At 40.9% G+C, this 16,931-nt stretch overlaps 1 protein-coding gene across 4 annotated transcripts in view; it reads right to left on the reverse strand.

The window, feature by feature from the left end:
- Window positions 1-16,931, reverse strand: part of GALNT7 (polypeptide N-acetylgalactosaminyltransferase 7) — a 103,358-nt gene that overhangs the window by 9,718 nt on the left and 76,709 nt on the right. For 3 of the 4 annotated variants that reach the window (XM_072123854.1, XM_072123873.1, XM_072123867.1), the window contains exons 4-8: window positions 14,237-14,367; window positions 13,481-13,560; window positions 9,854-10,036; window positions 6,693-6,810; window positions 1,448-1,570 (exon numbers count right to left, since the gene is read on the reverse strand). In XM_072123854.1, coding sequence (XP_071979955.1) covers window positions 1,448-1,570; window positions 6,693-6,810; window positions 9,854-10,036; window positions 13,481-13,560; window positions 14,237-14,367 — 635 coding nt within the window. Of the gene's footprint in view, window positions 1-1,447; window positions 1,571-6,692; window positions 6,811-9,518; window positions 9,702-9,853; window positions 10,037-13,480; window positions 13,561-14,236; window positions 14,368-16,931 lie in introns of all 4 variants that reach the window. The other variant, XM_072123861.1, reaches the window with a different exon arrangement.

The following is a 16,931-nucleotide window of genomic DNA, read 5'->3' on the forward strand; positions in this document are numbered from 1 at the left end:
GGGCCGAGGCCCGATAGCATCAATGTTTCTATGGAAACGCCTGCGATCGGGAACGAGCCGCCAGTGTTTCGCTTTAATTTAATGCAAAACACCTGCGGCTCGTTCCCGATTGCAGGCGTTTCCATAGAAACACCAATGCGATCGTGCTGCGGCCCACCCCAGTGGGTGCGGCGTGGTCTGCATCTGTTTTTGCAAACGCAGCCAAGATGGCACATCTGCCATTACCCTTAGGGTGCAGTCTCACTGGGTGTTTTGGTTGTGTTATCATTGCATTTTGAAATGCATTACAACAGCTAAGGAGAGGTGATTTGCCTAATTACATTACTATTAACTTTTGTGTTTACAAAATGCAGTGCAAACACAATGTTAACATGTGTTAACAAGAAACACACGTAAACGCATTGTCGACACGTGTTAATATAACATGTTGTAAACATAAATGTTAACAATAATGTTAGGCAAATCACCTCTCCTTAGCTGTTGTAATGCGTTTCAAAACGCTATGAAAATGCAACAGAAAAGCCCCATGTGCCCGCGTACTTAACCTGATTTCTTAGAAATGTTTAAAATCCAACTCCTCCCTAGAAATTGATTTTTTAGCAGCCAATAGAAAGTAAGTGAAAAAAAGCAGCGGGAAGAGAAGAAATGGCTGATAATTAGAGAAAAGGCCACTCTTCTCTAACAAGATATATTACAAAGTTTCTTAGCGTCATCTGTACTGTAGAAAGGAATTCCCAATCTGCTTTTATAATAAATATTAATGCTTTAACTCACTTTTAAAAGTAAGTAAATGTATGCCTGGCTCTCTGCGAGGAAACTACATGGAGTCCATGTGTCATCATCATTATCTTCTCTCTGCTAGCTCTTCCTTCCCCCTCCCTCATGCAGCCATAAGCTGACCCTAAAGCAAATCTCGGCCACCTCTCATCAGCAGGTGGGAGAGTGCTAGCAGAGCAGAGAAGTGATAATGATGATGACATATGGACTCGGACGCCCCATGACGTGATCCAGTTTGCTGGCAGGGAGCCAGATATAACTTTCATTGACTTGTATAAGCGAGTGGAACCAGTAATGATAATTATTTGAAAATGTGTGTTCCTGATGAAAGGTTCCCTTTAAACGAACAGCTGACTCTCTAATATATATGGCAGGCGGAGTCTACCAGAACATCTCTTTGCGAGTGGTCTCTACTTTGTCCAATTTCATTACACTACAGAAAACCAATTAGGAGACAGCGTATCCTCTGATGAAAATCCAAAGTGATGTCAGCATCCAGTCTATTAGCATTTTATTCTTGGCCGTCTTCCACGAGGCTGTCATAAATCTTTCATGTACTGTACAGTAGTTTTATCATATTCAGTAATCCAGTATATTCAATTATGTCTTATCGCATCCCAATAAGGTCACTTCACGGTTAAAAATCACAGTTTTTCTAAAATAAATTTACCTTGAGTGTTGGCGATGATCCCACGTAAACTGGGGGAGGGTTTCCTTGCCACCCATGAAGTCGGTAGATGTGACCTACACGTGAACAGGGTGTGAATAATAACTTTCCTCCACATTGCCAGATCTGTAAAAAAAAACAGGATCATAATACAACTCATGTTATCCAGTTATGATTGTCAGATGACAATAATGTATTATATATCGTAGTCTAAGAAGTCAGATAGATGTTATATTATTAGTATTGTTATTCCCTTATGCTATAGGTAACATGTATAAGGGAATTTCTGCCAGGACAACCACTTATCATTATTAAAGATCATTATTTTCAAGATACTACTACTACTACTACTACTACTAATAATAATAAATAACAATTTAAGTAGAAAAAGCTAAAAAAGATCTCTCACTCTCTCTGTATACATATATCTATATCTATAGATCTCTCTCTCTTATATATATATCCTAGAACCCGGGCACACAGCGGTGATATCCACCCCCTGTATAATCCTGATATAATAGCCGAGTCCCTGGCATGGGATAATACACTGTACATAACAAGTCATTACTCGGCGCTGCTGTTGACTACTCTGTATAAATGACACGCTCCGTGGCACTTGCTTGTTACAGGCGTAGCCTTCAGTTTAACTGATATGGAAAAACACAAGCGCAGCCATAACACGGCTGTTCTCTATGCCTTGCTGACTCTCACAAGTGAAATCCTTAAAAACAGAGGCTAATGACTGGAACCCCCCCCCCCCCCCCCTCTCTCATAGCTATAAATACAATCCAGTAAGTGACACTAGGCCGGCAATAACAGATACTATATCCAGCCCTGACCCGGATTATTTCCTGCTTTATCTCGCTAGTGCGACTACCACCCCGCCAGCGGGATCATGGGGAAGGCTGCTCCCCTCTGCTGGCACAATGGGAGGAAGAGCTAGTTCTGGACTGTGTGTAATAGATATCAGACGCTCTTATAGACAGGACACTACATGGCACTTTCACCGTTACAAATGTTCAAGGGGAACTTGTCACATGGCACTTTTAGTTTGATCTGTAGGAAAATTAAGTAGTATGTTATAAAGCAGGAGGAGCTGAGGAGACTGTACAAAGTGCTCTTTCTGCAGGCAGCATGTTATACAGCAGGTGGAGCTGAGCAGTGTGTAAAATCTGCAGGCAGCATGGTTTAGAGCAGGAGGGGCTGAGCAGATTGTTTATAGTGTCCTGTATGCAGGCACCATGTTATAGAGCAGGAGGAGCTGAGGAGATTGTACATAGTGTCCTATCTGCAGGCAGCATGTTATAGAACAGGAGCAGCTGAGCAGTTTATACATAGTGTTCTATCTTGAGGCAGCATGTTATAGAGCAGGAGGAGCTGAGGAGATTGTACATAGTGTCCTATCTGCAGGCAGCATGTTATAGAACAGGAGCAGCTGAGCAGTTTATACATAGTGTTCTATCTTGAGGCAGCATGTTATAGAGCAGGAGGAGCTGAGGAGATTGTACATAGTGTCCTAACTGCAGGCAGCATGTTATAGAGCAGGAGCAGCTGAGCAGTTTATACATAGTGTCCTATCTGGAGGCAGCATGTTATAGAGCAGGAGGAGCTGAGGAGATTGTACATAGTGTCCTAACTGCAGGCAGCATGTTATAGAGCAGGAGGAGCTGAGCAGATTGTACATAGTGTCCTAACTGCAGGCAGCATGTTATAGAGCAGGAGCAGCTGAGCAGTTTATACATAGTGTCCTATCTGGAGGCAGCATGTTATAGAGCAGGAGGAGCTGAGGAGATTGTACATAGTGTCCTAACTGCAGGCAGCTTGTTCTAGAGCAGAAGATAATGCATAGTTTTGCAGTGTAACCTGTCATTTATTAATTTAAATATCTAATCATTCCAGGCTTAGGAGTCCAAAGCTAAGCAGTTGACAGCTTTCCCTGTTAGCGAGTGTGTACTGAGAAAACTGGCAATGGCTGAGCAGAACCTCCTACTGGACAATCCTAAACCTTAAATTAGAAAACATTTAAATGAATACATTTCTATTAAATGTTACACAAATATCTACATATCAATCTGTGAATCTAATCCTTTTCTATAATTTGCTGCCTGTAAATAGGACACTATGTATAATATGAGCGGGGAAGTGACACATGCAGGATATCGGGCGCACAATCTTAGTGAATCGCGGCCCAGTGCATTATCATCAGACAATGCACTTTCTGTGAACTCAGTCGGAGGGGTAAGTAAATCTCCTCACTATATACAATCTGCTCAGCTCCTCCTGCTCTATAACATGCTGCCTGTAGATAGGACTCTTATGTATAATCTGCTCAGCTCCTCCTGCTCTATAACACAATGCCTGCAGATAGGACACTATGTACAATCTTCTCAGAATCTCCTACTCGCTTTATAACACACTACCTGTAAATAGTAAAACTATGTACAATCTGCTCAGCTCCTCCTGCTCTATAACATGCTGCTTGCAGATAGAACACTATGTACAATCTGCTCAGCTACTCCTGCTCTATAACATGCTGCCTGCAGATAGAACACTATGTACAATATGCAATGCTCCTCTTGCTCTGTAACATGCTGCCAGCAGCTTACACAGCATTCATGAAGCCAAAATCAGTTGTTTGGGAAGTAAATATGGTTTTTCTTATAAATGAGCTTGATGGACACTATTTATATAAAATAAATGTCAATTGTTTATTATCATCATGTGGTTTCCAGGTCCCAAATTCTGTACTGACTAACTTTACCATCAGATCTCCAAATTTCATGCACATGTTTACTTTTTTTAAGATACAGTCTTCCTGCAGCTGTCACTGAAGAAACTCTAGCAGAGCAGTGCACACTGTCACACATTCATCTCAGCCACAGCACTGTGCAGCAATCTCCCCAACTCCCTCTAGTGGCTGCTGAGGTAACTGGAAGGGAACCTGTCACCTACTATTCCCCCACTAACATACCAGCCCCCCTCAGGTAGGGTATAAAATGTCCTTTATAGAATGTCCTCTTTTATGTAAAATAACACCCATTTACCTATAAAAAAATCTTGGCCAAATTCATATAAGAATAAGCAGAAAACTCATCTTTTGCCAGAGATGAGTCAGGTTGAGAGGCTGGAGGGGGAGATTCAGTTGAGACGCCTATAACTTGCGTTCTATAGCAGCTAGAACCATTGTTCGGAGGTTAGATTAAAGAACATTTCTCTCCGGTCCTGTATCTCTCAGAAGCAGAGATCTGATGCTATTTGAAAGATGACAGTTTTCCATTCATTTGCACACTTTTGGAACTCTGCATCAGGATAAGTAATCTCCAGGAGCTCTACAGCTATAGTTATAAAGTGTTTGAGATTATGTAGTGTAAAAGGGTTGTTTAATACAAAAAACAGGACTATATTTAACTCTTAACCCCGTCCTGTCCTAAGCAGCGCCTCCATTCCCTATTTGTAGGGATTGCAGTAGTGACAGCATGTCGACATTGGGTCACCAGTTTTACCCCATTAAACTAGCAGCCCCCTCAGGTTGGGTATGAAATGTCCTTTCTAGAATTTCCATCTTGTGAAATCTCACAAAGATTTGTTTACCAATAGAAAATCTCCCCTAAAGTCATGTGATCAATGAGTAGAAAAGAGTCATATTTAGAGATGAATCAAGTTTAGAAGTTGTTACTTCAGAGGCCCCTATCTTCTGTTCTATAGTAACTAGATAAGTGGCTTTTATGTCATATTAAAGATAAGAATCTCATCTTTCAGATCACGTCAGGCTTGTGTGACCTACAGAACCAGAGATAATACAAGCTGCCGATAAAGATCCAGTTCTTACCTTTTTTCATCGATACTGTAGCTCACAGAACCAAAAGTCTGATGCGATCTGAATAAGATCCCAATTTAAAGTGAGTGCAAAGACTTAAAGGTAATCTGATTTAACCAGAGTTTACCTCCATTAAACTGGCAGCCCCCACAGGTAGAGTATAAAATGTCATTTCTAAAATTCTCTCTTTGTTGTGGAATCTCACCTATTTACCTATAAACAAAACCCCACCTCTAAAGGCATGTGAAAATAAGCAGAAAGGAGTCATATTTTGTCTGAGATGGGTCAAGTTTAGAGGCTGCCATTTCAGATGTTCCCATCTTTGGTTCTAGTTTACCGTAAAACATCTCATCTCTCAGGTCGCATCAAACTTGTGGCTCTGTGAGCTACAATATCGATGATTAGGGCAGTTAAAAAAGGTGAGAATTGGATCCTTACCTCCAGAATGCATTCTCAACTATGTCGTCATTGCATATATCTTTGGTTTTGTAGACCACACAAGCCTGACATGATCTGGAAGATGATATTCTCATCTTTAATATGACACCAAAGCCATGGTTCTACATATTGCAGAACAGTGTCACTCCCCCTGCATCCTCTAAACTTAACCCATCTCTGGCAAAATATGACTCATCTCTGCTCGTTTTCACATGACTTTGGAAATTTTTTTTTAAATTTAAATAAGTAAATTATGAGATTCCACAAAAAAATAATTTTATACCCTATCTGAATGGGCTGCTAGTTTAATGGGGTAAAATCTGGTTAAATCAGCTTCAATTTCAGTGTTTGCACTGACTTTACATTGGGATCTAATTAGCCTTTCTAAAACTTTATCATTTAAAAACTGTGACACTCCTCCCCTTATTAGACCTTGTGTTAGTATTTAGCATAAGAACATATTGTGCCGTGTGTGACGGGGCCCATTCCCAGGCAGTACACCATCCACATTCGTGTGTGAAAGCAGTCAATGATGATTCTGCTATTACACTGTCACTCCCTCGCTGGAGCATATTCTCTGTCTGCTCTGTACAGTTCTGTTCCATGTCCCTGGTGTGCTGGAGGGGATACAGACAATGGAACAGCTTGCTGTAATTTGCATACAGGAAGGATATTACTGTTAACTAATTATAACTTAGACACCAGTAGCTGAAGTATTCTAGTTTTTTTTTTCTAAAACAGAACAAAAAGCAAATCATTAGGTTTAGAAACAAGACATAAAGAGACGGCAGCAACGAGAAAACCAAATCAACACAAACATTCCCATCAGCAGCGCAACCTGCCTGGTGCTAGACTTGCATACAAAGTCTGGAGTTTATTTATTTATTTTGAAAAATTGCTGTTTTCTCACTTTTCTACTATTTGTCTATAAAAAATAAAACACAATCGGTAACACAAACATCAATCAACAAAGCCTTCATTAGTCTTCAATACCTTGTAGGAAATCTCAAAGTTCTCTCCTCCCCAAATCTGAAGACCGGGGTCATAAAGACCCAACTCAAAGAAGAAATCTCTCTCAATAGCAAACAATCCTCCGGCCATGGCAGGAGACCTAGATAACAAATGCAGGAAATAAAACTTTTGTTCTGGATGACAATAATAGTAACATCATTATTATTAGAATCGGACAAGGCGTTATCAAGGCAAGAGTGGGGGGGGGGAGAATCTAGAAGAATGTAGCAAAGATGGTTATGGAAGGACAAAGCTGCACATGAGGAGGTGCTGAGGTCACTGTCATATACATATAGATTCCATTACATCTGCTGATGACTGCATATAGTGGGGATGAAGGGTGGGATTGAGTCTGATCTATAAAGTGTTCCACGCCCTATATCCCTGCTTATACCCCTGACATACAGTACTGTGCAAAAGTTTTATGCAGGTGTAGAAAAAATACTGCAGCATAAAAATGTGTTCCAAAGTAAAGGCATTCAAAATTGAGGAACCAGGAGTTCTGGAAATGATGATACAGCCTCCCCAGAAGCCCGATCTTAACATAAAGAGTCTATAGGAGTTAACTTAAAGTGATGGAAGTAATTGATTAAGCCTAAATCCACAGAAGATCTGTGGTTAGGTCTCCAAGATGTTTGAACTGGTATCCCTGACAAACTTCCTGCTGAGATCCTCCAAACCAACATGTTTGGAACAAACTTCTTGCTGAGTTCTTTCATACGAAGATGTTTGGAACAAACTTCCTGTGAGTTCGTTAAAAAAAAAAAAACGGTGTAGAAGGAATTGATAAATCTAGACCAGTGGTTGCGAACCTATGGCACAGGTGCAATTTCTGTGGGCACTCAGAGCATCATCCCAGGACACTTCATTGACTGTTTGGAACTCCAGGAAAAATGAAAAGGTTTAGACAGAAGATCTTTGGAGGTCCTCCTGTTGGACCAACCATTCTCCCTGTACAGAGAGACCCTGGAGAGAAGATGATAGTCTGAATTTGCCCTCCTTCTTTCAACTGTATTGGTGGCATCAGGCGGCCGATACAATTAAAAGATGTGGAAGGTAGCTATAAGTTACTGCTAAAATGCCATGTTGGCACATCAGGGTAAATAAGTAGATTTTGGTTGTTGTTTGGGCACTTGGTCTCTTAAAGGTTCGCCATCACTGATCTAGACTATTAACACTTCTACTTATGAAAGCATTTTTATATTTGCAGCTTTTTTTCCTCCACACCGGCCTAAAACTTGTTCCCACTACTGAAAGAAGTGATGGCGTGAACAGAGCCTTTACTATACTAGAATACTAGGTATGGGTATTAGTATGGCATAGATTAGGCATGTGGTGACTAAATAGCTGAGCATTTGTAACTATGAATAGGATGGAGAAGGTACAAATCTTGTGTATAACAATTACAAGCATTATGCCCATACATCTTACCTTGCCTTAAAGGGGTTGTTCACTTTCAACAAATAATTGATATGGTGTGTGTAAGGAAAATTTATGCAATATACTTCCTGTATCAATTCCCTGTGGTTTGCTAGATCTCTGCTTGCTGTCCTTCTATGGAAGCGTCTATGTTTCCTTTCAGCGGATAGAAATCTGTCCCTGGTCTTTTTATGGACATGCAGGTGCACGTCTCAGTACTCTCTAGGAAATATCGAGGAAATTGATACAAAAGGTATATTGTAAAATTGTATAGCATTCCCTGACCACAGCCAATAATTGATATGGTTGGCTTTCATTGTTCTCTACGTTTAATCAGTGTGATGTCTAGATCTCCAGAGTCCCAGCTCAAGTTGGATATTATATGTGTCATGGAATATAAGCTACTTCTATGGCTGCATTTACACAAACATATGCCCGCAAGGCTATGGCATGGCGGGCATGCGGACGGCACCATAGAAAGGAGGAGGGTTACATGGGGAAAGATTGCACATGTCCTACCTTTTCCCCCATGTACAGAGTGTAAAGAGTATCGCTCCATGCGGCCATTGCCGTGTATGGGGGACATATGTACGACCGCAAGCTTGTGGCCTTACATATGTCCCCCATACGGTAGTGTGAATGCAGCCTAAGAAATTCCATTCTTTTGCAGTCTTTTGTATTTTAATATGTCCTCTGACTATACTTTCCCCTTGACAGTGAGATGCACCTCTAGGTTTGTGTAGCACATATGCAGGGTTAGTAAAGGGGAGGGGGGGAATATTAGTGTATTATAATTAGAATGAAGCTAGAAGTTCTGTGCATAGAGAATATGAGAGAAGAGTCCATGACCGGCAGAGAGGACTGGCAGTGTGGTCCGGACATTCATCACTGCTAGGTCCAGGAAAAATGGAGTCCCACTTAGCCAGAAATAAATGCATATGTTAATTGGTAAATGCATTATAAGGTTCACCAGTCACCAGTATATTATCTCCTTACTGAGGGATATATTTATAGTGACAGAAGAAGATTATACATATAAAGAAAGACAAGTGACTTACTTATGGGGGCCTCTGATTTCCATTATAGAAAGCATATATGCTGTTCAGCACAACATATATAGCGAGACATAGGGACACGAGACAATATGTAACCCATCATGACATGTATTCTGCCTCCATATAACATACAGGATGAGCTATGTGATGGTTTATATGGTTCGGAACAGAATTTCTCTCTACAAAGCAGAGAAACATGTGACAGGACTCCTAGGAGAGACTGTAAGAGTCCGCCCCATACAAAGATAATAAAAGACTGGTGGCTAAGTGGGACACTGCAGGAAGGCTGATAGAGATGGATCAGTACATTGCATGGAAGCTGTTCAGTGATTACCGATAAGGCTCAGTTTTTGTTTTTCTCATATCCTTTTCTTTTTTGGTCAAAGGCACCCGCTTCCATAGCATACTCCAATCCCATGCTCCTCTAGCATACCCATCTTCATCACCTCCCCCTTGTGGTAATAAATGATAATTGTTGCCATCTATGACATCTATCAGAGGTACAGTGCATGCGGTTCTGTCGAGTGGTGGTGATGCGGGATGAGGGATTGACACGAAGGACACACACAAAAAGAATGATGGAGAAAGGGGAAAAAAAAAGGGACAAAAACAGAAAAATAAATATTTAGACACACGTGAACACAAGGGGTTAAATACACATTTCTTTACCAATATGGTTCAGTTCTATGCTTTCGCTTGGCCTTTTCTCTGTCGCTTAATGGAATTCGTTTCCATAACATGCTCCAGTCCCAGGCCCCTCGAGCAAAACCATCGCTATCCCCACCTTGCTGTGGCTCAATGGTATAAACATTGCCATCAATGTAATCTATTAGCGGAACAGTACAAGCAGTTCTGCCAGGAGTCCAGGAGCCAAAGCCAATTCACAACAAGAAAGGGCGTGTAACGTTAGAGATAGAAAGTGAGAAAAAAGCAATATCATTAGACAATAGCAAACACTATGCAGAAACAGAAGTATTAACCGTTTGTTCTGTACATATCGTGTGAGCCACATGATAAACATCAAGAGATATCCTGAGCATCAGTTACGTTAAAGGGGTTTACCAACGTTTCTAGTTATCCCCTATACACAAAATAGGGGGGAAACAAATAGATCAATGAAGAACACGAGAACGGGACCCCCTAGCAATCAGAGAACTGCATCCTGTTCTCATTAATGGGAGCAAGTGGATGAGAGTGCGGAGATAAACTAGCGCTTTGTTCAGCAACTTCTGACGCTCCCATAGAATAGAATGGAGAGGTAGAAGACGCTGGCTGCTAAACCGATTGGTAAGAACTTGACTCACGTTCTCTGGAGTGCTGGGGGTCCCTTTGTTGTAATTAGTGGGGGTCCCAGCAGTCAGACCCTCATCCATCAGCTTTTAACCCCAATCCCGTGGAAAGGAGACAACTTAAAAAGTTGCTACAACCCCTTTTAACATAAAGTTTAATCTGTGAACATTATAGAACAGAAATTACAGTAAAAGATGAGCAGATTAATATATAGATATGTAGATAAAGATTCCATTTAACTTAGTTACTAATGGAAATCCCCGCTCTTTTGATATTTAGGAGTCCAGTGGGTGGTCCTACCTATTGATTGCCAGCTTTCTTTGTTCATATGCTCATATAGCAAAAGCATCAAATCACTAAATGTGACAACACACTGACTCCTAAGCATCAAAAAGCATGGATTTCAATTAACAAACTTTTATAGAATGTTTTCATGTAAAATTCGCTTAGCCCCTTAAAGGAAATCTACCATCAAGCATGGATAAACCAGGGGCACTTACCCATAGATTCAGACACAGTGAGTGTGGTAATCTTCTTACATGTATTATTTAAGGCATCCTGCATTCTAAAATCAACTTTTTAAATTGTGCTAATGAGCCTGAAGGACTCTGGTAAAAACCCCAGAAAAAAACCCTCCATGCTGTAGCCTCAGAAGCTGTTACAGTTTCTCACCTTCCCACATATTCCCCCAGCACTTACCCTCTCTCTGCCTGCTGTAATCTCACTGCAGCACATTGTAACAGCTTGTGAAACTGCAACACTAAGGAGCTCTTGCAACACCCCCTTTAAAAGTTGATTTTAGAAGAAAGGAGGCCATGGGTAACACATATAAGAAGATTACTGCAGTCACAGTGCCTGGATCTATGAGTAATGTCCGTGGTTTATCATTATGGATTTTGATAGTAGTTTTCCTTTAAGTATGACAGAATGAGATTGGATAACATTAACTTGTTATATTCCCTTTTATTGTGGTTTTGCAAGTTAGCCCATTCCTATGGATTAAAGAGGTTTTGCCAAGTTGGGTTCAATACTATAGTAGCGTCCAGAATTGGCAAGCACAGCGCTCAAGTATCTCCGACACTCAGATTCACTAGAGCTGGAGATATCTGAGGGCTGTGCTTTGCAATTTCCAATTCTCCTACAGCATTAAATTGAGCGGCAAGATGCATACTCCACCCTTCTCCTACATCAATTAGGAACAGGAGCCCCATTCTTGTGATCCAGCCCCCACCGATCAGGTTCTTATCCTGGGATAACTTGGTACAACCCCTTTCACTTTCTAAAGCTAACTAGAAAATGTTTTACATTCATTAGTAGTCATTCTGTATGGTATTTGTATAGTTACTGCCCACATAGACCAGAAGTTATCCAGCGGATGACATCCTATATATGCCCTATATGGGCAGATTTCTATACCTGATACAGAACACGTGTATGCCGGCTATAAGTGCGCTCTTTTCATGGCTACACCACAATCTTCCATCGCTCTGTGGTTTCATGAGAGGGGTGCAGGACATAAACAGTGATTTAGAAGGCCATTTATTTAATCCAATGTTACAAGTGTGCGGGGAAATTAACTCCTATACAAATCTCAGCAATGAATGCACGTTCAGCAATAAACGGGGAATGCAAAACTAATCACAGCACATCCCTGGAAATAGAACATTTTCCAAGGAATCTGCAGCCCACACTGTTAACCATAATCAAATCTCGCTTGCAAAAACTGACAATGAAATTTTAGAGCTGTGCCAGCAGCGCTTCCTACTATTTCATTTCACTTTTGATTTGACGTTAGATATAAATCTATTCTCCATTAAGGTGTAATATGTGCGGTCAGAAAGCTTCCTTTGTGTCAGCACTAGATGAATATCTTCCTGTAATATATCCAGCAGTAAGATGGCCACACTCTTGTCAGCGGCAGCTATTCTCCCTTATCCCACCATATACATGCAACCTCGGGTCAGCCATGCGTGCATGTGTTCTCAGTGGGACACCACTAGCAGGGGCTTATCTCCTTTGATAACAAAGCACTGGACATGTTCAAAGCCAACATGTACAATCCAATTTTTATCATCTGTCAGGGCAGAGCCAGTGACATTATATATATATAACCTGGCAATACATGGGAATGGGAGGGTCAGGCTAACTTTGCTGTAATATGTATGGACACCTATCCATATAGCAGGGGTGACAGGTCAGGAACGAGTTGTATAAATGAAAAACCGAGGAGACAAAGTGTATTCTGCGGTCAGTTAAGTCAACTGTGCCAGATTTATCTGATGTTATACAGTATATAAAAACTATGATATATCTATGTATATATGTATAAAACTATCTGGCACTTCTTCTTAGGAAACTGTTACTAAAGAAATCTAACTCTTCTTACATTTAAAGTGGAAAAAGCAGTGAGCTAGAGACATGAATGATTTGAGAGAAGACATGATAATCACGCTGGACTCCTGACCCATGAGGCTGACCCAATTACCGGCCACAGGACATCAGAGCCTGGGCCCGAATATATGTCTGGAAGAGCTGTCAATCATTCCGTGTAATTGGCCGACACTGCAGCGCACCAAGACTTTGGCGTTACAAGTATTACAACGATCTGCTGCAATGTCATGGGGAGCATTTGAACATATTATATATATATATATTTATTCTCAATTCTAATTTTCATAGGTCTTAGGGTCCACACACACAGAAGCCAATGCCAGACACCTCCTACCACTTAGTGGATAAGACTGACATGTCTAATTCTGACATGTCAGGCTGTCCCTAGAGACTGAATGGCATGGCCTGAGTGTGATGTGAATGCAAAAGGTCACCCTAAATATTCATGTGTACTTATACACACCACAGAAGTCCATGTGTTAGAAAACACACATCATATGCTGTACATTACATGTCCTGTAGTGACACTGCTAATGTAAAGTTTCATTCCCCACATGTGTAACACTAGGAGGACATGTACACAGCTCATCACATCACATAGAGAATATACGTTACCTGTCTTTGGCTATAGGAGCTATCAGAGGGGCATACCAATTGATTCCCACTTCACAGTGTGCGTCTAGATAAATTAACACCTGCAAGAGATCAGATAGGACATTACAGATAAAGAAAAATGATTAATGCATTGTAAAAGCAAGGGTCACTTTCAGAACAAGTGCTTGTGCTTATATATGCGGATTAGTATTAGATCTGCCAATTATATTCCTCCTATAATGTATTTATCCCAAGGTTTTCCCCTTTTCCTACATCCCATTTTTCCTGGAGCCAGTGGTTGGACACTTACTGCTATGAAGTCTACAACAAAATATCGACTATAATTATCACATTAAGTAGTGACCGACGCGGGGACAGCAGGAAGTCGATCAAAAGATTATTAGGGGTTTTTGACCAAGCATTTAAAACATTTTGAGACTTTTAATTCTAATTACTAAGCCAGATACATTTTTAACCCCTTAAGGACACAGCCCTTTTGCTCCCTATAGCCCTTCATACTCATTAGCATAATTTTAAAAGTTGATTTTAGAAAAACTCAGGCCATGGATAACAAATATAAGAAGGTTACCACAGTCACAGTGCCTGGATCTATGAGCAAGTGTCCCTGGTGTATCATGATGGATTTTAGATTTCCTTTAAACTTACTAAAAATCAGGATCCCACTTTATATGAATATTTAGTTTGAATATGTTTTGCCTGGTTAAATACAATATAATGTGCTATATAGAGTATATGACCGGACCGCATACTACTTACCTGCCCTAGTTTGGCTTTGTGGGCTCCAATGCTTCTGGCTTGTATAAGCCCCTCTCTGCGTTCATTTCTAAACACCTTCACCAGCCCGTTCCATTGCTTGATATAATTGTCCAGTCTTGCCTTTAAATGTTCTACAATAAATAATACAGCAAAAATGTTACCAATATCTCTTGGTCCAGGCTATGATGGAGATGGCAGTAACAGGCCAGGACTCAGGACATGCAGGATTGTGTCTTATCAATGATGCTATTAGCACTGAACCTGGATGAAATAATCCATCAATCCTCGGAGATATGAGAGTTCTCACAATGCTCCCAGGATGCTTTCTATTTATATATACATTAATTTCATACATTTTTGGAAAAGTTTCTTTAGAACGAGAGGAAAGGTTGAAAAGTAATCTTTCCTCAGAAGTTAAAAGAAACCAGGGGCACTTACTCATAGATCCAGGTACTGTGACTGTGGTAATCTTCTTATATTTATTATCCATGGCCTCCATTATTCTAACATCAACTAATGAGCCACAAACGTCTGGGATAAAAGGGGGCATGGTGACATGATAGGGAAGGGGCTACGTGACCCATTGGCTTACTTACAACTTATCACTACACAGTGTAGCAAACATGCTGTGAAGCTCGGGTAATGCCTCACAGAGCCTTTCTGGCTCATTAACATAATTTGAAAAGTTGATTTTAGAAGGAAGGGGACATTGGATAACAAATATAAGAAGATCACCACTGTCGTGGTACCTGGATCAATGAGTAAGTGTCCCTGCTTTATCATGATGGATTTTGATAGCGGATTTTATTTAAGACTTAGCTGTATTGTAAGAAAAGAAGCAGAGTGTCAGACACAACCTTCACAGTCCCAGACAAGGCTCAAGGTCTGTAAAGTAGATAATCGTTGTGTCTCACTCTAGGCTAACATGTAAAAGTAGCTTCATTATCAGCTGCCGTGTGCTACATCAGTCTCTCAGGGAGACATCTGGGTCCTACAGTAAAACACTAATGAGTTCCTATCACCACCACTACCAACACAATTTATTACATTTCCTATAGGTAGGTTTTGCAATGACATTGAGTAACCGTTAAGGTGCAGGGGTAAGAGGAGACTGTACTATTTGGCAGCCCATACCAGTCACAAAGCCCCCCGATTGCGGTGGGTATACTCCTAGCGATCACATGGTCACAGTGGTTAATTTGACCCGTTAATTTTTAATCTGTTTAATTTACAACTAATATCTTATGCTGAATCATTGCTGTTACATGACTGTTATAGCGCGATCCCACCTATTTTGTCCAGTCCTGGTTGAACAAAACAGTTGTAGAGCTTGTGTTCTTATTGGCCAAGAGAACTGCTGGATTCACTCATCTGCTCACATACAAGAAGAGTTTTTTGATGGCACTGACCTACTGAGCATGTGCGACCACTATTCACTGGACTTACTAAATGGATGTTCCAAAAAAGTAGTGAAAGAATTAAGGAAGAGAAAAAGAAAAACAGCAGCCATAGCAGCAATACAGAGGAGAATTCTGTCCAAAATTTTCAAATTAAAAATGGTTACATTTGGCTGAAAAGAATTGTCTTATTGTAAAAAAACAAAATAACTAAGAAAAATAATACCCAGTACATTTATAGAGGCATCTGGCCTCTATCAGGCCACAGTTATCCTATGAACAAGTGAATTTTAAGCTATTGTAAAGGTGATGTGGTTACAGCGGAAATAGATTCTTTTTCAAATGTTCTATTATTTTGCTGATGGCTGAGCACAGAAAACGTGGGACAAGTGGTGGCAGCAGTAACCCGAACTCACTTGTAGCCAGACTGAAAGTGATCCATACACAGACTACACCAACAATGTCAGGCAGAGTGGTAGCCACCATAGATGTCAGATGGCCAGCCAGGCTGTGGAGCCATCTAAATCTTCAATTTCCCTAACAATTATAACTTCACAAAAATGGTAATGACTACGGCTTTTCCCCGTTTTCCTGGTTGCTCTAGCAGTTCTACCATGAAAGCTGGCGTTTCTGCCCAGTGCCCTTTTCTTCTGATCTGTAGCAGAGGAGCTTCACTCCTGAGCACATACATAAAGTGCAGCCACATTCATTCATGGATCTCTGCTTAATACACCCTGCTAACATCAGAGTCCAATAAGCGCTAACCTAACTGATGGATGTAACCTAACTGATGGATGTAACATAACTGATGGATGTAACCTAACTGATGGATGTAACATAACTGATGGATGTAACATTACTGATGGAAGTGTTCACTGGTGCAGGAGCCCGGGTAGCTGTGAGTGCAGCTGAGAAGTCCTCGCAGCTCCCGGGTCCGCTCCTGCCTCCGCTCTATGTCTTGACTCCAGATTCTGGTAAAATGCACCAGCACCCAGAGTAAAAAGGCCCCAAGTACTTGTCAGCTGTACTGTACTGCTCCCGGGTGCTCTCTGCTCATACAATCAGTAGCTGAAGTGCGGTGCAGGCAGCATAAGAGGAGCCAGGAAAGGAGAGGATTTATTTGTTTATCTGCTCTGTGTGTCTCCAGTATTGTTAGTTGTTTGCTCTGGGGGTCTCAAGTATTATTCATTTTCTACTCTGGGGGGGGGGTCTCCAGTATTTGTCTGTTCTGGCCTCTCCAATATTATAATTGTCTACTCTGGGGTCTCTCTATTATTATCATGGTCTTCTCTGAATGT

The sequence above is a fragment of the Engystomops pustulosus genome, chromosome 1, assembly GCF_040894005.1.
Source record: "Engystomops pustulosus chromosome 1, aEngPut4.maternal, whole genome shotgun sequence".
In the NCBI taxonomy this organism is placed as follows: domain Eukaryota; kingdom Metazoa; phylum Chordata; class Amphibia; order Anura; family Leptodactylidae; genus Engystomops; species Engystomops pustulosus.